General features: G+C 41.5%; 1 protein-coding gene across 5 annotated transcripts in view; it reads right to left on the reverse strand.

Moving 5' to 3' along the window:
- PRPF40A (pre-mRNA processing factor 40 homolog A) overlaps positions 1–15864 on the reverse strand; it is a 28022-nt gene extending 12158 nt beyond the window's left edge. For 2 of the 5 annotated variants that reach the window (XM_074595593.1, XM_074595591.1), the window contains exons 1-11: positions 15224–15864; positions 13492–13629; positions 10656–10736; positions 7619–7649; positions 7355–7377; positions 5199–5276; positions 4986–5096; positions 4374–4494; positions 3064–3088; positions 2380–2688; positions 645–753 (exon numbers count right to left, since the gene is read on the reverse strand). In XM_074595593.1, coding sequence (XP_074451694.1) covers positions 645–753; positions 2380–2688; positions 3064–3088; positions 4374–4494; positions 4986–5096; positions 5199–5276; positions 7355–7377; positions 7619–7649; positions 10656–10736; positions 13492–13629; positions 15224–15586 — 1389 coding nt within the window. In that variant the 5' untranslated portion in view covers positions 15587–15864. Of the gene's footprint in view, positions 1–644; positions 754–2379; positions 2689–3063; positions 3089–4373; positions 4495–4985; positions 5097–5198; positions 5301–7354; positions 7378–7618; positions 7650–10655; positions 10737–13491; positions 13630–15223 lie in introns of all 5 variants that reach the window. The other 3 variants (XM_074595590.1, XM_074595589.1, XM_074595594.1) reach the window with 2 other exon arrangements.
- Between the last annotated feature and the right edge of the window lie 1343 nt (positions 15865–17207).

Below are 17207 nucleotides of genomic sequence, written 5' to 3' on the forward strand. Positions count from 1 at the left end.
AAGCTAATCTCATTTTACTCCCACTTCATCTCCATCTTTAAAACAAAGATAAAAGATTGAGGGCTCAGAGGATCAGGCAACACTTTTATTAGAAATGTACTTGACTGTCAGACAAAAATATTGGCAACCACCATAATTTCCACAACACTTAAATACCGTTTTAGAATTACTGCTTCACAGGGAAAGAAAAGAAGTGCCTTTAAATTAGTCCAGCTTGTGGAAACACTGCAAACTAAATCTAACTGTTTGTCCTTGTTCCATATGGACCTCTACACTGTCTGTCTCTGAAGCATCTACTGAAGCTGTCCACCAAATCGCTCACCATTCCAGTTCCAATTTTGGACAAAGACCAGATTACAAGTTTGCTTTACAGTGTGAGGATCATGTAAAAGGAAGAAAATAAGAAAAAAACCTCAACTGACAGCCCTGATGAAAACTCAACACCTCCCCACTCACCCAAAGAGCTGAAAAAAAGTTTAGACTATTTGTTTTCACTGTAGCATTCTTTTCCCTCATTTCTTGTCTAGTACAAAAGTTCTCTTCCACATTAGTGAGAAATTCTTCACAAAAAAACAGTCTAGCTATTTCTGTCAAATGCAGTTTTTGTAGTTCAAGAAAGCATTAGGAATAGTTGACCAAAATACCTTTTCTTTTAACAGTTCTTTAAATGCTTGCTTTGCTTCTTCCTTTGTATTCCACGTATAGGTTTTTTTAACTGGTTGGGCATCATCATCCTCTTTCTTTGACGCAGCACTATATACAAAAATCAGTAATTTTATTATTTAACCATTTTTTTTTGCTAAGTTACAGCCACCATAGTCAGATAGAATGAGTTTTTTAAATAACAAGTTAAAGAAAAATAATAACGCTACAACATTCTATGATAAACACAATTTATACAAGACTTTGTACAGGCTCCATACACAACTGATCAAAAAAAGCAAACTATTTCAGAAAAGTGTTATCACTTATGCAAGTGGCTAGCTGCTCAAGTTATCTAGAAATGATTCATAAAAATATAATTCTGAAATCTAGCAGGAATACTTAAATATATTTATTATATAAAAATATAAAAGGGAGTGCCTAAAAGTATGCCTCTTGCCCTTAGCTATCTCCTGGTGGCTATAATCCCCCACACGGTGGGGTTTTTTTTGTTTGAATGATAAAAAGCATAAGCTACAATTCTCCACATAATCAATTCTCCCAATTCTCCATTATTAAAAAACAAAGGATCTCATTTCTGGTGGAAGAGATAAAGATCTATTTAGTATTGTATTTTCTTCTAATGATAGCCAATCGCACAGATCTATGTGTCGCGGTTTAGGCTGGGCCACCAACTAAACAAGTGACAGATGCTCTCTACTAGCCCCTCCCCTTTCCCAGAAGGGGAAGGGAGAGGCAGTAAGGGAGACTTATGGGTTGAAAAAAAACCTAAAAAAGCTTTAATGAAATATTAAACTATAAAAAGAAAAGATAATATCCATAAGAAAATAACAAAATATCTACAAAATCAATATCAAGCTCCCAGGATGATGATCACATCAGTCCAGCACTGGGACTGGACTCAGTGGCAGATGGGAACTGGATTCGGGGACACATGGATTGGGATCAAAGGCAGACGAACAGAGCCTTCCTCAGACACCAGCCATTGAAGAAAGAGCCTGACCCTTTGCTCCCTCAGCTTTTATACTGAGCATGATGCTGATGGGATGAAATACCCTGTCGGCCAGTTTTGGGTCACCTGCCCTGTCCACTCCTCCCTGCCCTCTACACTCTTCCACTTCCGATCCTCCAACGTGGCAAATAAAAGTGAGCTGACCTTGGTTATTATAGCAATAAGTATAAGCAAGAGCCCCTCTGCATACCTTTCCTTGGTATTCACTATAAACACCAGGCCTTATCTCTGCTAGTAGCAAATACTGTCTGAAAAACATACTGTTAATTTCTGAGAGTGCAGTCAGTTAGAAGAGGCTTAAAGGAAAAGTAAAATTACCGAAAAGGAAAACTGGCTTTGTTGTATCTCAAACCAGGACACTACAGAAGGGGAAGCGTACAGGGTAAGCATATAATGTTACTCTGGGAAACTCTTACAGCTACCAAATTTTATGAGATGTTTGAGGCACAAGTGTTCTGTGTGGCGTTTAAGAGTTTTGGGGGAGGGTTGGCAAGGGGAGGATGTTAATTTTTCTAAAAACAGATTTACCACTCCTTCCTCTCTTTCTTACTCATTCTTCTCTGCTGTCATTGACTCACGTTCACATTTCACTGAAGAAACGACTAACTGTCAAAGAAGCCTGGCCACCTACAACTGAAGATAAACCAGATCCTAGAAGAAATACAAAACTGCAGCAAAGCCACACACTTTATCATTTCACTTACTCTGCCGAAGCCTCCTGCTTGGAAGAGTCGTCTGCTGCGTTAGCTGCAGTTTCTCCACTCTGTTCCTGCGCAGCAGATGCAGAAGTCGCTTGTCCCTGTTCCTCAGCTGCAGCCGTGCCAGTACTCTCATTTTCCCCAGAAGCAGCTGCAGCAGATTCTGCTTCGGGCGCTGCTGCTGCTGAAGCCGCAGTGGTGGTAGTGACAGCGCCGGCAGTCTCTCCAGCAGTTGTGGCTGTGGTGGCTGCACTTGCTGCTTCTGCTGCTGCGGCTGGAGCAGATGTTGTTGGAGTTGAGTCTTCGGGCTTTGTGCTAGAGGTATCAAAAAACAGGAACAGTCACACAAAAGTTTGGGACAACTTAACTATTTAGGAAAACGTGTACTTTAAATAAGTTAATAAAGTACAAAATGAGAGGTTTAAGTCTAGTTACAAAGATTTCTCAAAGTAATACAAAACAATCTTAGCTCAGGGAAAGGAAACACTTTACTGAAACTGTATATCTATGTAGATCAATCGTTTCAGTTAAAAAGAAACACAGAGTATATTATTTGAGTTTTTAGATATTAAGCCACTATTTGGAATGAAAAGCTGCAAGGAGAATGTTTAAAGTTTCAAGGACTAGATTCCCTTTTTAAGATACAAGCAACTTAACATAAAAAATGTTAGCATGCCATTAAAGACATACCTGTTTTCTTCAGCTTTAATCATTGCTAGAGGAGAAAGGGGAAAAAAACAATCAAAATATAGCTTAAAAATAGTTTATATACGCATGGTAAAAAGTTACTGTTAACACGATTTAATAAAAGCACAGCTTTAAATATTTTTGTTACTATCAATATTTTTAATATTTATACCCTTTGAAGACCGAAATCAGTTCAGACTAAAACACAATTTAGAAGTCACATTAAAGAAAGATAAGGGCACAGAAAGAATGACTTCTTGGTTTAAAACAATTATTTCAACTTTAAAAGACTAGCATAAAGAACAGATAAAGTCAGGCTTACTGAAACAGATCCTTCTTTCTTTTTTATTCTAAGTCGCTGATGCTTACTCTTTGTAGTACTTTTCAAATATTCATTTCTTACCACACCTGATTTTGAAGATTTTTCATCAAGATCTTATTTCCCTTATAATACCAAACAAAACCATGCTAAAAGTGAAAGAGGAGCACAGCATTGTATGACATTTGTACAAAAAGGGACATGGCCTTTATAATACAGAAGGGCAATAAAAAGTCACTAATATTTTTGCCACATCACAGTTTCTCAAAGCATTTTTTTGTCAAAAATTAAAAGCAAACTGATACCTAAGCAAAGCCTTACACACAATTTTGGCTTTTAGCAGACAGCCAGTACTACTGCTTTGAGTATAAAATACATCACTGTTTTCAAAATCCTTCCAAGACACACACACGCGAAAGTAATTCTTACTCAATTATAAGCTATACTGTATTAGAGAAGTCCAGCACCCTTTTACCCTCGTCTCCCAAGTGGACGAGGGTTATTACAGCGACCCCTCTGCCTCTTGTCCTCCCCCATCAACCTGAAGCCCTTCACAAATCCTACTAAGTTCTTACAGGTTTTCGAAGGACTGATGGCTAAGAGCGAGCCACATCCTCTAACATCCCTAAAATGAAGGCAGACCTGAAGCATTACCTACTGATAACAGGGAGCACCCACACAGCCCTGAACAAGCCACAGCCCGGCACAGCCTAATTCAGTTCCTGTTCAGGGACACGAGGGGGAGCTGAGGCTGCTGCCACATAAATAGGGAAGAACTATCAGTGTAATGGAAAAAGGGACGGTGATGAGGTGGTGAGGACTCAGGAGACAAGACTGCTCCACAGAAACTCTACTGCATAAAGCTTATTTCAGTAGATTTCATTCCTAACAGGAGTTTGAGTGCTATGCTTTGATACCAAATTTTTGCCAAAAGTCAGCATATGCACAGCTTGCAATCACTGCCACCCTCCCTACTCATGTTTGTTAACGTTACCTTCAAGATCCTCAAGCTCTTTGGGTTTTGCCCAGCGTGATTCCTTTGTTTGGGAATTGTAATAGTAGGGCTTTCCAGAGTCAGATTTATACTCTTTCCAGGGGCACTTAGACAACAATTGCTAATGGACAGAAAACAAAAACATAAAAACCAAACTTACAATGGTGTTTTACAATTAAAAGGATAGCTAGAAGTGAGCAACAAACGCTACGCCAAGAAATAACTTAAGGATCAATGAATACAGGCATATACTTTCCAAGGAAAATCAGGAAGGATTTTTCCTTTCCTTGATTTTCCAAGGAAAATCTCTAGCGGTAAACAAACACATTACTTATCTAAATATTAAAGAATGCCACCTTTTTAATAAGGAAAACGTACTTAAAAACTGAGGAAAACTGTTGAGAGTTTTGTCCATTTTGCAGCCTCAATTTCTACCAACACAAGGAGTGCAATATAAACATTTTTGCAACATTTCTTATTTTAAGAGTTTGCTGCCATTGAAAAAAAATATCTGTTGACCTAGCTATCCTCCTGCATGACAGTTATGCTAGGAAATTCTTGCGTTCACACAAATTCACACAATATGGTATTTTTTGTCTGAATTTAGTTTACCTCAGCTGGTGTTTTGAGATCATCTGGCTTCTCCCATGTAGACTGCTTTGTTTCAGTATTATAGTAATATGTTCTTCCATCGGGTGATTTGTGTTCTGTCCATGTAGATTTCTAAGAAAAATAAAAGATATCATTAATGATGAACAATAACTGCTGACCGAGATGCTATCAAAAGCCACTAAACTGTTAAATACAAGTGGAAAGCAGAAAAACCTGTTTGGAGTGCTCTTCGTTAACAGAACTGTTGGTGGTGGCAGTTTGCTGGGCTGCACAAACTACGGGATGCGTTGTCTGAGGGCGAAACAAAACAGAGCTCTGAAAAGACATTCTGGTTAATATTTGTTTTTCGTTTGAATGCGTATATTAAACATACCAAGTAATTTAGCAGCAAAGGAAAGACAGCAAACCAAAATCTAAACACATTTAAGTCAGTATTGTTTTCAAGAAACTACTTCCTTGTGAGAAGAGCTACTAAGACTCTCTCACCCCCCCCCTCATTCTGCAATCCAAGGCAGCAATTACCATCAGAAAAGAAAGCAAAAGTGAGTGTGACCAGACCCTAACAACTCCAAGTGAAAGTCCCAGAGGCACACCATGTTTTCAAAACTAAGGAAAATTTGCTTCAAGAAGATTCTGACTTCAAGGGTTTAGTGTGAACTCAGGAGTGCCTTCCTACTGCTTTGCGCTGACAGTTTACATCAGGTTGCTGAAATGAGGACTGGTGGAACACAGCTTCAGCCATCTACTGTTTCAGTTACTGCCTAGGGCTGAGGAGAAACAACTTCCTTAGAGGTCCAGTTGCCTTGTTCAATTACGCAGAACGCAAATCTCACAGAAATAAAGGGACAGTTGATATTCACCGATATTTAATAATTAAGCTCGGTACAACATCCCCAAATTTTGAACCAAAAAACTTACAATGGGGTATCTTAGAGGCCACACGTCCATTTTTACAGATTCCACCCTTTTGTTATCTAGCCAAACTATTTTCCTCATCTTAAAAACTAAAGGTAAAGGTCTGGGATATCCTCTAGAGAAGTAATTTAGTATTTACAAAATTTTAAATAGAAATCTGATAGTGACTGAAAGTTATTCACGGTCATTCAAGGTGCCATAAAAGACAAACTTAAAATTTGAGATTACTTTTAGATGACCTGCCTACCTCAGGACAAAGCTACATTAATTCATGATTCAGAAGTTTCAATATTGAGATATACAGCACCAGTTCTGTTCCATCAGTGATTTCCCATCTGATGGAAAGGTGGAAGACTACTGAAAATCACCTAATGAAATAAGTCTGGCCTACATGCCACCTTCCTGTTTACAAGTTCAACCTACATTAAGTCACCTTCCATGCAACCTACGCAATATTTATTCCTACTTAAGCTACTGAATTATGCTGTGTTCTCACAAGCATGGAAGGAGACACTAACAAATAACGTCATGACTTTGGGGGGGAGAAGTTAAGCTAAATTATCAATGATCAGCGAAATTGATGAAGTGGCAATGACCATTCTTTTGATGTTAGTCCTTTATATTCTTCAAAAACCACAGTGATGTTTTCAAAATTATTATGGGTAACTACATAGGCTATTCTCTTTTTATTGTTGAAGTCTTTGGTAACAAAACTCTCAGTAAGTTGACAATGCTAATAAAGGTTCCAATAAATCACACAGGACCGAACAATAACAGAACCTTGACCTGGCTTTTTCCTGCTAAGCACAGGTGCATTAAGGAACAGCAAGGAAGACTTAATCGTTTGTCCTGGTTTGCCTACTGAATTCTGCTATACACGTTAGAACTGCCACAGCAAAATATTCATTAATATGTAACAGGCAAGAAGTTACACAAATATAAGTAAAACAAAAAACTGCTTATAAACTGGTCACTGAAATGGAAGGAAAAAATAATAATAAAAAAAGGAACAACACAGAAAGAGGAACAACCTTCCATCTTCTTCAGTGCAAATAAAACCCCAGCTCTCCCTTGAGTATCTATCTAGCCCACCACTTGCCAAGGTTTAAATCTGAAAACAGTCGGCTTGAAACTAACACAGGTATCTAGGCTACAATTCGCTTGTTGCTCAAGTAGGGCAAAAAGATCTAAAAACATCACAAGAAACATCTCATATTGCTGTCCTGCACACTAGAAGAACTAGAAACAGACTTCAATGCTCAGAAATGAGAGGAAATATAACAGAAAAGACACTTTAACTATTAACATTAATTACAGACCAACAGTCAAATAAGCAAAGAAGCTCCACATGAGAAGAAAAATAAGATACAAGGCTTTCTTTTAAACCTGGAAAGTCACACACACACAACACCACACAGCCATTACAATCTTCTAGAATTTTGGTTTTCACATACCTGAGTTCCAGGAGGCGTTACGCCTGAAAAATAATAATAATTTAAAAAAATAAATTAAAAAGGGTTTGGTTGCTTTGCTTTTCTATATAAAGACTAATTAATCAATGTCTGAAAGAAAAATTTTCTGGGAATCAACGAAGATGTCAGTTACTTAAATGCTAAACCACGTTGTACAGAAAAGTATAATTTTTTATCTTTTTTTAAGAATACTTCACCTAATTTTCGTGAAATATTTTGAAACAGTAACAAATTGTTTATACTTACCTACTTGCGCATCCATACTGTTCACCCCTGGCTGTAGAAACAATCAATAGATATTTAAGTAATGAGTGCAATTGTAATTAAATCATCAATAAATACAGTACATATTCAAACAAGTGTTTTCATCAACAAAATTCTCTACTGCCTTAAATATGGATTCCTATCTTCCCAGCACCCACTGAATCATTACTGCTCCTTAAAGAAGCAGGAATATCAAGCTACTTTTCAGAAAGGAAATATATATAATAAAGCACACCAGCCATTGTTCCAATACCCATCTTTACCTCCCAAATGAGTAGGCTGGGAGGAAAAAAAGAGGGGGGGAGGGAAGAGATATTCTGAATTTCTGCTGGAATAGCTTAGTAGGCTTCTGTTGTAATTATGTGTCATAAGCCTTTGAATGTATTAGTGTTGAATTTGTTGCATTCATAAAACTGCTTGCAAACAACTAAAGCTCTTACAGATACCCTTTTTGAAATTCTTTCAAACGAAGGAAAAAGATTAACAGCATTCAAACAAGAGTCTTCCCAATTTCTTTTTCTGTAGGCAAAAATACAGCTTGCACGTTTATCTTTTGCTAAGGTTTATCCTTCAGCTCTCTTCTACAAACTTTATTAATAAAAAACTCAACTAAAAAAGGAAAAATTTCTAAAAAGAGAAAAGAAGTCATATGGGATCAATTACAGTTGGTATTATCCAATAGGACTAAACAAAGTGAACTGTCAACAAACTTTAGGCCTTTAAAGTGCATTCTGTATATTAACCATTTCAGCTACTCTGTGTGTGCATATGTCTATAACTACCATCAGTTAAGCAAGGCCATCATTAAATTTGTGTCTCCAGTAAGTAACCCTTCTGACATGTTTCTTTTCTTGCACCTATGTTTACTTTTCCAAATTCCACTCCAGTTTGCTGTGTATTGTAAGAGCACTAATCTGACTGAAATAATCATTTTTAAGAATTACACTGGTTCTAATCAGCTTTCTGGAAGTAAACGCTTCTGTAGACCACAAAACAGACAGTGAACCTGCATAGGAATGGTCTGAAAGACCACCACACCAGGATGAAACACAGCCAAGACCAAAGAGCCCTGACACCAGTACAAATCATCCAGTTGGCCTCGGTGAGCTTTAGATGACATTTTACACTGGGAGAAGGTATTTTCCATCAGACAGCCAAAACTATAACAACTCACTAATTCAATGAAGTTTACCAAGCAAATCATCAGGGCTGCAAAGGTCACCGTTTTTCACTCATCTACAAATTATTTTAAATTACTAAGTGGTAAAATCATTCCTTTATTTCTGAAACACTTCCCAGGCTGTGGTACACACGCTGCAGCAGAGAGGTACAAGAATGCTGCCAGGACAGACAAATGCCTTCTCATGCAAAGGTGTGAGCTCCTGCTATTGCTGCCAAGAGGGTTAAGGGCAAAATTAAAAGCCAGAACTGTCTGCTACACTACTTTGCCTCCTAAATACCATACATTCACAGACTTAATTCAATCAAAATTTATTCCTAATCCCATATTAGAAAACCAAGAGATCTGCCTTCTTGCCAAAATACGTAAAAAATACACAGTAAAATTCAAAGTTAGACTGATTTTAGTGCTGATCCCTCCTTCCCCTTTTAAGTCTCTTTGGGGCACAGAATTTTTAAAGATTTTTCTCTGAAGGTGTGAAATTCTTTCAAAATTTTCCGAGAGCATCACTTGTCAGAAATTCATGACAACTTCTATACGGAAAAATAGAGGAAAATCCCTCCTACTTGGTAGCTTCTAAAATATTTAGTGCATTAGGAAGTAGCTGCATGAGCACAAGAACTAACGAAGCACGGTTCCCAAGAATTGCCTAGGGAGTTACTTTTACTTAAATTACACTGTGGCTGTAACATACACTCACATCTCATTAAACAGAGACCAGCAGTGAGAAACAAACTTGTAACTAACAGGCAGCTTCTCTACTGTCTGATAAAGCCCAAGCCCTAAATTTCAGTTTTTCTCTCCACTGTTAAAATAATTAACATCCCTTCTCTGGTATAAATTCTCAGTCATCTAATACTTGTCAAGGTGACATTACATCCTTTTCCTAACAGTCCCTTCTCTACTTATCTTGCAGAAACTTTGTATCTTTGTGATTTTTCTCTCATTACTCCAGAGGGCGGATGGACTACTTAGCACAATACATCTAGTTACACATAGCTTATTTAGTAGATGAATTAAAGATCTCTTTCAGCAAACCCTTAATGAAAAAAAAAAAGTGAAGTACTAACCAACGTATTTTTTTAAAACCATCAACAAAAGCAGTAGCAAAGGGTTTGTGCTTAGCGCTATAGAAAAATACTGAGTTCTACAAGGATGAGGCCTGTCTTGGGAATGTAGTATCTGCATGGTAAGAAAATAAAAAAGAATATATTTCTAAATTTAAGTTGGATAGAAATGTTTTTAAGTGGTTCTTCTACAGATCTCCAAAAAGATTATGTTAATAGGAAATAAATGTAGCCTTTTCCAATTCAGAGACTTCATCTGTGATACCTGATAACTCTTCCCTCTCCATTTCCAGCCAAATAACTTCATACGTTTACTGATTTCAGCACACTTTACTCAAGATCTCAAACACGCTGAATTTCAGAAACCTTTATGAAAAATCAGATATATAGTGGTCAGACAATTAGCCCTCCCTGCAGAGAGCCAGAGTTCACACTGGTTCCTCACCTACAAGCAGGTGAGGGACAAAGGAGGAGGCTGGGGTGCGGAAAGGATTATGGGATGCAGAAACCAGACAGAAAAAAGAAGGAAAAATCAGACATAGATACAGAGAAGAGTTTAAAGACGGATGAAAATCCACAGGACACCAAGTATCCCTAGCTCTGCTTCTCACAGAAATCTTACTTTTTACAATAATTCAAGAGCTAGATAAAACTGAATTGCAATTAGCAATACCTTTTTCATAATCCAAGAAAACAAAAGCATACCCAGACCGAAGTAATGACAACTGATACAAAGACCTTTTAAAAACCAGAACAGTTAAGTTAAACTCACCGGAACTGTAGGCTGCATAGCAGCTTGAGACATGTGAGACATCATCATTCCAGGCATTACTGACTGCATCATTCCAGGCATCTATAATTAAAAAGTATTGCAGATACATTTTATGATATTTTAAACATAAAATATGAGGATTCTTTTATTTTTATTTAAAAGCAATTACTTGATACTAGTTTTTATTTAAAAAAAAACCTTTTAAGCACTTGGCAACAAAAAATACAATAGGTTTGTAGAATGTTGATTCCTTTCATTACATTCCTGTAAAATCGACTTTATGAATAACATATCTAGGGTATTCCAAAGGCTGATACAAAATATTAATAAAGAAGATCATTTAAACTACAAAAGAACAGCAGCAAATGTAAGATGTGTGATTTGTATCACTGAAATCCCACGTTAAAGCCGGAAAAATAAAGGTTGGGAAAGATTTCTGCAAAATTATAAGACCACACGGAACAAACCAAACAAAGGAAAGGTAAACTCAAGAGTCTGAGGGTAGTTCTGCTCGTGTTTTTTGACAACTTACAACCTGTCTCCCTTTCCTCTTACCTCACAAATAGGAAGAAACACTTTACAGGGACACTGGAATAATGAATTTCTGCAAACAACTTTGAGATGAAGAGAGCAATTAAATTTAAACACCAAGGCTCTAAAAAAATTCTAAACTCTTTTTTTAAAGATCTGGGGAAAAAAACCCACCTTAACATAGACATACAATGTTAAACCATGTAACAGTGTGAACTTGGTAATGGGGACATACCACGCTACAGAAATGAAAAGTTTGAGTCTAGACTTGTATCTGAGTTTGTTGAGTGGTCCAATGAGACCAAAAAATCCCCCAAAACTGCTACTCAGATAAGCTAGCTTTTGCTCAAATATTTATGCTTATAGTCTCAACGGAATAGTTATACAGAAGTTATGCATCACTGAAGTGAGGCACTAAAAGGATGTCAAAAATGCTACTGAAAAAGTGTTTAATATCTTGCATGTTTCCCATTATTTTTGCTGATCCTGGCTTTTCAGAACTAAAAAGCCAATAAAAAGTGGCAAAATGAACAATATATATAATTTAGGTCGTTACGAACATGAACTTTTGGCCACTCATCCCAAACAGGTCTTGAAGTCAACCCCCTTCAACTTTTCAGTTATGCCCCTTTACCTTTATTGTCCTTGGCAGGCTGGCCAAGTGACCCCATCCCCCTGTATCTTCAGGGAGCATCTGGTTACCACTCTCCTCATCTTGTATCTCGTGCGGAGAGAGGGATATGTGGTAGGGCTACAGCTCCACCCTCAAATCCACAAGGTTTTCTTGGGAGGGTGAGGGAGGAAGGAAAGACTGGAAGGCGGCCCCTCCTATTCCTCGCCATCCTGTAGAAGCAGGAGAAGAAAGCACTCTTGCCCCATCGCTACTTGCAACTAAGGGGGCTGTGAGCGTGTGGAACTTCTTAAAAGCCCTGGCTCGGGTCCTGAAGAAACCCTGCGCACTGCTTGGTTTCTGCATAACACTAACCTGAAGTCAGCAAAGTAAAAAAAAAAAAATATTGGGAAGAACGAATTCTTTTCCAAAAGACCCTCTTCTGACTGATGCTGACAGGAGGCCGTTGCTATTATCTATGCAAAGTACCTGTCCTACAGGGGTTCACCTCAGAAAGGAGAAAACAAGCTACAGGACACCCCATCCTGCAAAGCCTCACAAAGAAACCTCTGGTATTTGCTGGAAGAAGGAGCTTATTGTTCAAGCAAACAAGCCAACTTCCAGCATAATAGTTCGGTGTGGGAATATTACCGTCTTGTCGCATCCTTAAGACTGTAGGGTAACTGAGCCTCTAATCTCCTCTCTGCCACGCCACTTATACTTAGCTTTTTACTCTACATCTACCAAAGAGTCCCAACTTCTCTGTATTGCTCACTAAAATATTAAAAACTGAAATATTCAGTTCATGAGAGTGAGAACAGTAGAACAGAAGCTACAAAAGAACTGCTAAGTAAAGGAATAAAAAAGAATTGCTATTTAAGTTTCTAAAGAACGCATACAAAAGCTCATGCTATTAGCTACCTTGCTAACGGTCAAATCCTCCTCATCTTTTAAAATTGCATTATTTTTACACCAGAAGCTCTACTAGGCTGCAAAACCACGCTGATGATTCCTACCGAGCCTTTATACACCAGTTAAAAAAAAAAAAAAAGAAATAAAACCACACTCTATCCAAGGTACTGCAAAGGAAGACACTGAATTCCCAGCAAGAACTTGTGGGCTCTTCTCAAAGGGTTAATCTTCCTTGCCATCCTCTGTCTGCTCTGATCTACCCTATCCCTCTGGTCTAGTTGACGACACTCAATTTCTACTTCCTCAAACCATTATCACAAGTAGTATCTATCTAGAACATCTATTATATCCAGAAGGAGAATCACTTCTTTTAGAAGTTCAGAATTTAATCAGAAACTACACAGTAAATGGTATTTGATTATTGAAAATAAAAGCTTTACATTTGAAACAAGCACAGATATGATTCTGGCTACTCTGCCTGTTCACACCTGTCAATATGAATGGCCAAGTTTATTTTTCAATCACATTTAAATGCTTTAACAAAAAACAAATTATGGATTCATACCTATTGCTATTTACAATTAAAGTTCCACATGAGGTGCATCAATTACCTGTTACAAAGGAGAAGAGTTTCTGAATGGATGGGAACTGTGGCATAAACCATCCTGAATTATTAACCTTACCGTGTGCAAACTACGGTACGAGACTTACCTACCTCAGGGATTACCTGACATCATTATGGGAAGGAAGAAAGAAAAAAAAAATCTTGTAAAATTGCCTTACCTGCCCCATTGGCGGTCCTCCCATGGGGGGCATCATCTGAGGCATCATACCATGTGGAACTGGTGGCATGTTTGGTGGTCTCTGACCCATAGGGTGCATTCCCATGGGAGGATAATGTGGCATGCCTGGGTGTCCCATCTGAAAGGCAGCAACAAGGAAAATCAGCAAGAAACCAACACCACCAAACCCCACAAAAGCGTTAATAACAAAGAGATGCTCAACACTGAACTGAAAATGATTTGAGCAATTTTAGATTGATACTGCAAAACAGCAAGCAAGATCATTCACTCTTCTAGGTCCTCTAGAGCCAGAGTTAATCACAATTAACAAATCCATTTAAAATTTCAAAACCAACATTCAAATGAAAAAAACCACTCCATAATCTTTCATCTTATGCTTTGTCATGGAAAAACATACTAAATTTATGAATGCAACTATTTCTGCATGCTCTTCCAGACAATTACGATTAATGAAAGTAACTCTGTGGCACAGAAGTCAACTAGATAAACAAAATAGCTTCTACGCCTGATTCCAAGTCTGAAACAGCTTCTACACTGACTACCATCCCTGTCTCCATACTTTCCTAAAAACCGGAGTCCTGATGCTGTTCTAGTACTTGGTATAGTCACACTGCTAGTACAAAAATGGATACACATTTATTTTTATTTTTTTTTCTAAATACTGAAATATATGGACAGCTTTCTATTCTAATCAGAAGCAACAGCTCTAAGACTACTTTAGGATAAACTCTGGGAAGAATTTCACATCGAAGAATCACAGAATGGTTTGGGTGGGAAGGGACCCTAAAGCCCCCCCAGTGGCACCCCCTGCCCTGGGCAGGGACACCTCCCACCAGCCCAGGTTGCTCCAAGCCCCGTCCAACCTGGCCTTGAACCCCTCCAGGGATGGGGCAGCCACAGCTTCTCTGGGCAACCTGGGCCAGGGGCTCACCGCCCTCACAGCAAACAATTTCTGCCTCACATCTCATCTCAATCTCCCCTCTGTCAGTGTAAAACCCTTCCCCCTCGTCCCATGGCTCCCCTCCCCGCTCCAGAGTCCCTCCCCAGCTTTCCTGGAGCCCTTTTAGGGACTGCAAGGGGCTATAAGGTTTCTCCACACCTTTCAAACACATAACATAAATAAATACATAGAACATATAACTTGAAATATACACATACAGAAATATGTTAGAAAAGTGCACTAGTTTATTAATAAGAAAATTATTCTTAAGGCTTCTTTTTGTCGTGTTTTAAAACAAGTTTTCTACTACATTTTGTACCAGAAGACTCTCTGAAGCTGGGAGCGGGAGGTTCACACAAAGAAATCACAAGCAACCTGAAAGGTTTGAAACTTCTGAATATAACACTTGATGCCCCGCCACATCCTCGACTCTCACAAGAGAGGCGGTGACAGCTTTGCCTGTTACCTGAGCCCCTGAGCTCCCCAAACAACTCAAGGTAGAACAATGTTTCCTCTTACTCTCTGAGGGCCCTGCCGACCAGGAGGAGCCCTTGGTGGCCTCCCCGCCGGGGCTGGCACAACGGAACCGGCAGTGGCCAAGCCCCGCTCCTCTCAGCCTCACACCCACCCGCAGGGCTCCACGGCGCCGCGCCGCCTCCGGAGGCGGAACCCGCCCAGAGCCCGGCCCCCCTCACTGCTCTCCCCGGTTCTCACGACAGAACCGGCCCCGCCACGGCGGGCCGCGCCCCCCTCCCCGTCCGCCCCCACTCACCATGAGGGAGCCGCGGTCGACGCCGCCGGGCCGCATCGAGGGGCTCAGGAGGCTGCCCCCGCTGCACCTGCCAAGAAGCCGCCCTCTGAGTGGCTGCCGCGACGAGGGGCCAAAGGGCATGAGCGGCTCGGGTTCCGCGCGGGGCGGGAGCAGCGGGGCCAGCAGGCTGACTGGCTTCCCGGCCGGCCAATCCGGGCGGCCCGCCAGCCGGGTGCCCTTCGGCGATTGGTCGGCGGCGGAGGCGACAGGGCGGACAGCGTCCCCCGGCGTCAGCTGCATGAGGGGAGGGGGCTTCGGCAAGGAGAACGGGAGCGGCTGCGGGGAGGCGGTCGCCGCCGCCGCTGCCGAGTCCCCACCTGACATCCTGACCGCCGGGCCCAGCCGCCGGGAGTTCTTCTCCGCCTCCCTTCGCGTCGGCGCCCGGCGAGGACCGGGCGGATGGAGGGAGGCCCCCGCGCAGAAAAGGCGGCTCGCTGGGCTGGGCCGGGGGTCGCGGCGAGCGGAGGCGCTTCCCGGCGAGAGCGGCCCGCTGCCGGCGGTGGACGGGGCGCGGGCCCGGCGGGCCGCGGAGCTGGCGCGGGGGGAAACGGCTGCGGCGGGGGCCGAGCGCAGGGCACGCTGGGAAAGGGCTCACGTGGGTCGGGGGCGGGGCGCTGGGAGCTGGGCGGCGCCAAGGACGTCTGAAGGAGGGGGGGAGACTGCCGGCGCGTTCTTAGCTGCCCGTTCAAGCAAACCGGGAAGTGTCGTCCGCTCTCCCCCCCCGCCCTGCGGCAGGTGGTACGCGCCGCCGAGGAGGGTCGGCCTTATTGTCCGCCCCCCCCGTGATGGGTTGGTATATGCCGAGTGGGGCTGCTAGAGGCGCGCGAGGCAGTCAATTTCCCCCCAGGCGCGCGGTAGTAGGCGCCGCCTGAGGAGGGAGCGGCTGCTATGGCGGGAGGAGGCTCCTGAGGGCGGCCCGGGTGCTCTCCTCGCCGCCGAACCGTGGCTGAGGGCTAGCAGCCTGGGGCTGCTCGGTTGAGGTAGGCCTATGGCGCCGCTACTGCGGGCCCTAGGCCTGCCGGGCCGGCTGTGGGCCCGGGGAGGTGCAGGCCAGAGGGACAGGTAGTGCTGCCCTAAGGGTGGCTGGTTGCGGCCCTCGGGGTTGAGACCCGCACGGGGTGTGTGTGCGGGGACAGCTTTGCCTCCCAGCAAAACCTCTGCGTTGGCAGCTCTGTAAGTCTTCCTCCAGTTCAGGGAAGAAAAACGTCCTGCTTTAAATGGCTAGTTTGTTTAGGGCAAGTCAAGGTACTAATGTTGAGCTGGACAGTTATTAAAAATCTTGTCAAAGGCAGTTTAAGTAGGTTTCTTCAAGCGCTGAGGCCTTTCACCTTTTCCAAGGAGACTTGTGGAAAAACCTGAGAGGTTTTGTCCTTTTATGGAATCCCATTCTGCTGCCTCAAATAAGAATTGGGTAGGAGAGGCTCAGCTGGGCAAGGTGTGAGACTGCAAATGTGTGGATGCTTTCATGGGTTCTGTGCAGCATTTTCATGAAATCTATATTTTATGAATAAGAAGTTTCTGAAAAAGTATGGATGTGGATAGGGATTCAAAGCAATCTCAATTAAAAAACCCTACTTGGGGTTTTTTATAATATAAGATAATATAAACTGGGTTTGATAGAGCCTGGCTTAAACCAGCAGACTATCTTAAACATTAATTTTGCACTGTTCCTTTGTGCCTTGTCCCCCCTTCTGCCCTCTGCCCTACTTCAGATCAGAATGTGTTGTACTACTTCAGTCCTGGTCCCTCTGCCCCTCTGTAATTTGTGGTCAGATTCAGTGCTGGAAATGGTGGGAGGAGGGGGGGGGAAAGGCGGAAAAGAAGAGCTGAAAATTGACCTAATGTTAAAACTTGCTGTAACTTCAGCTGAAATTAAGTGTAACAAGTATGTAACTCTTGTTTTTCAATAAAGTGGTAAAAAACGTGTCAAACTTTGTGTATGGTT

The sequence above is a fragment of the Larus michahellis genome, chromosome 7, assembly GCF_964199755.1.
Source record: "Larus michahellis chromosome 7, bLarMic1.1, whole genome shotgun sequence".
Classification (NCBI taxonomy): Eukaryota; Metazoa; Chordata; class Aves; order Charadriiformes; family Laridae; genus Larus; species Larus michahellis.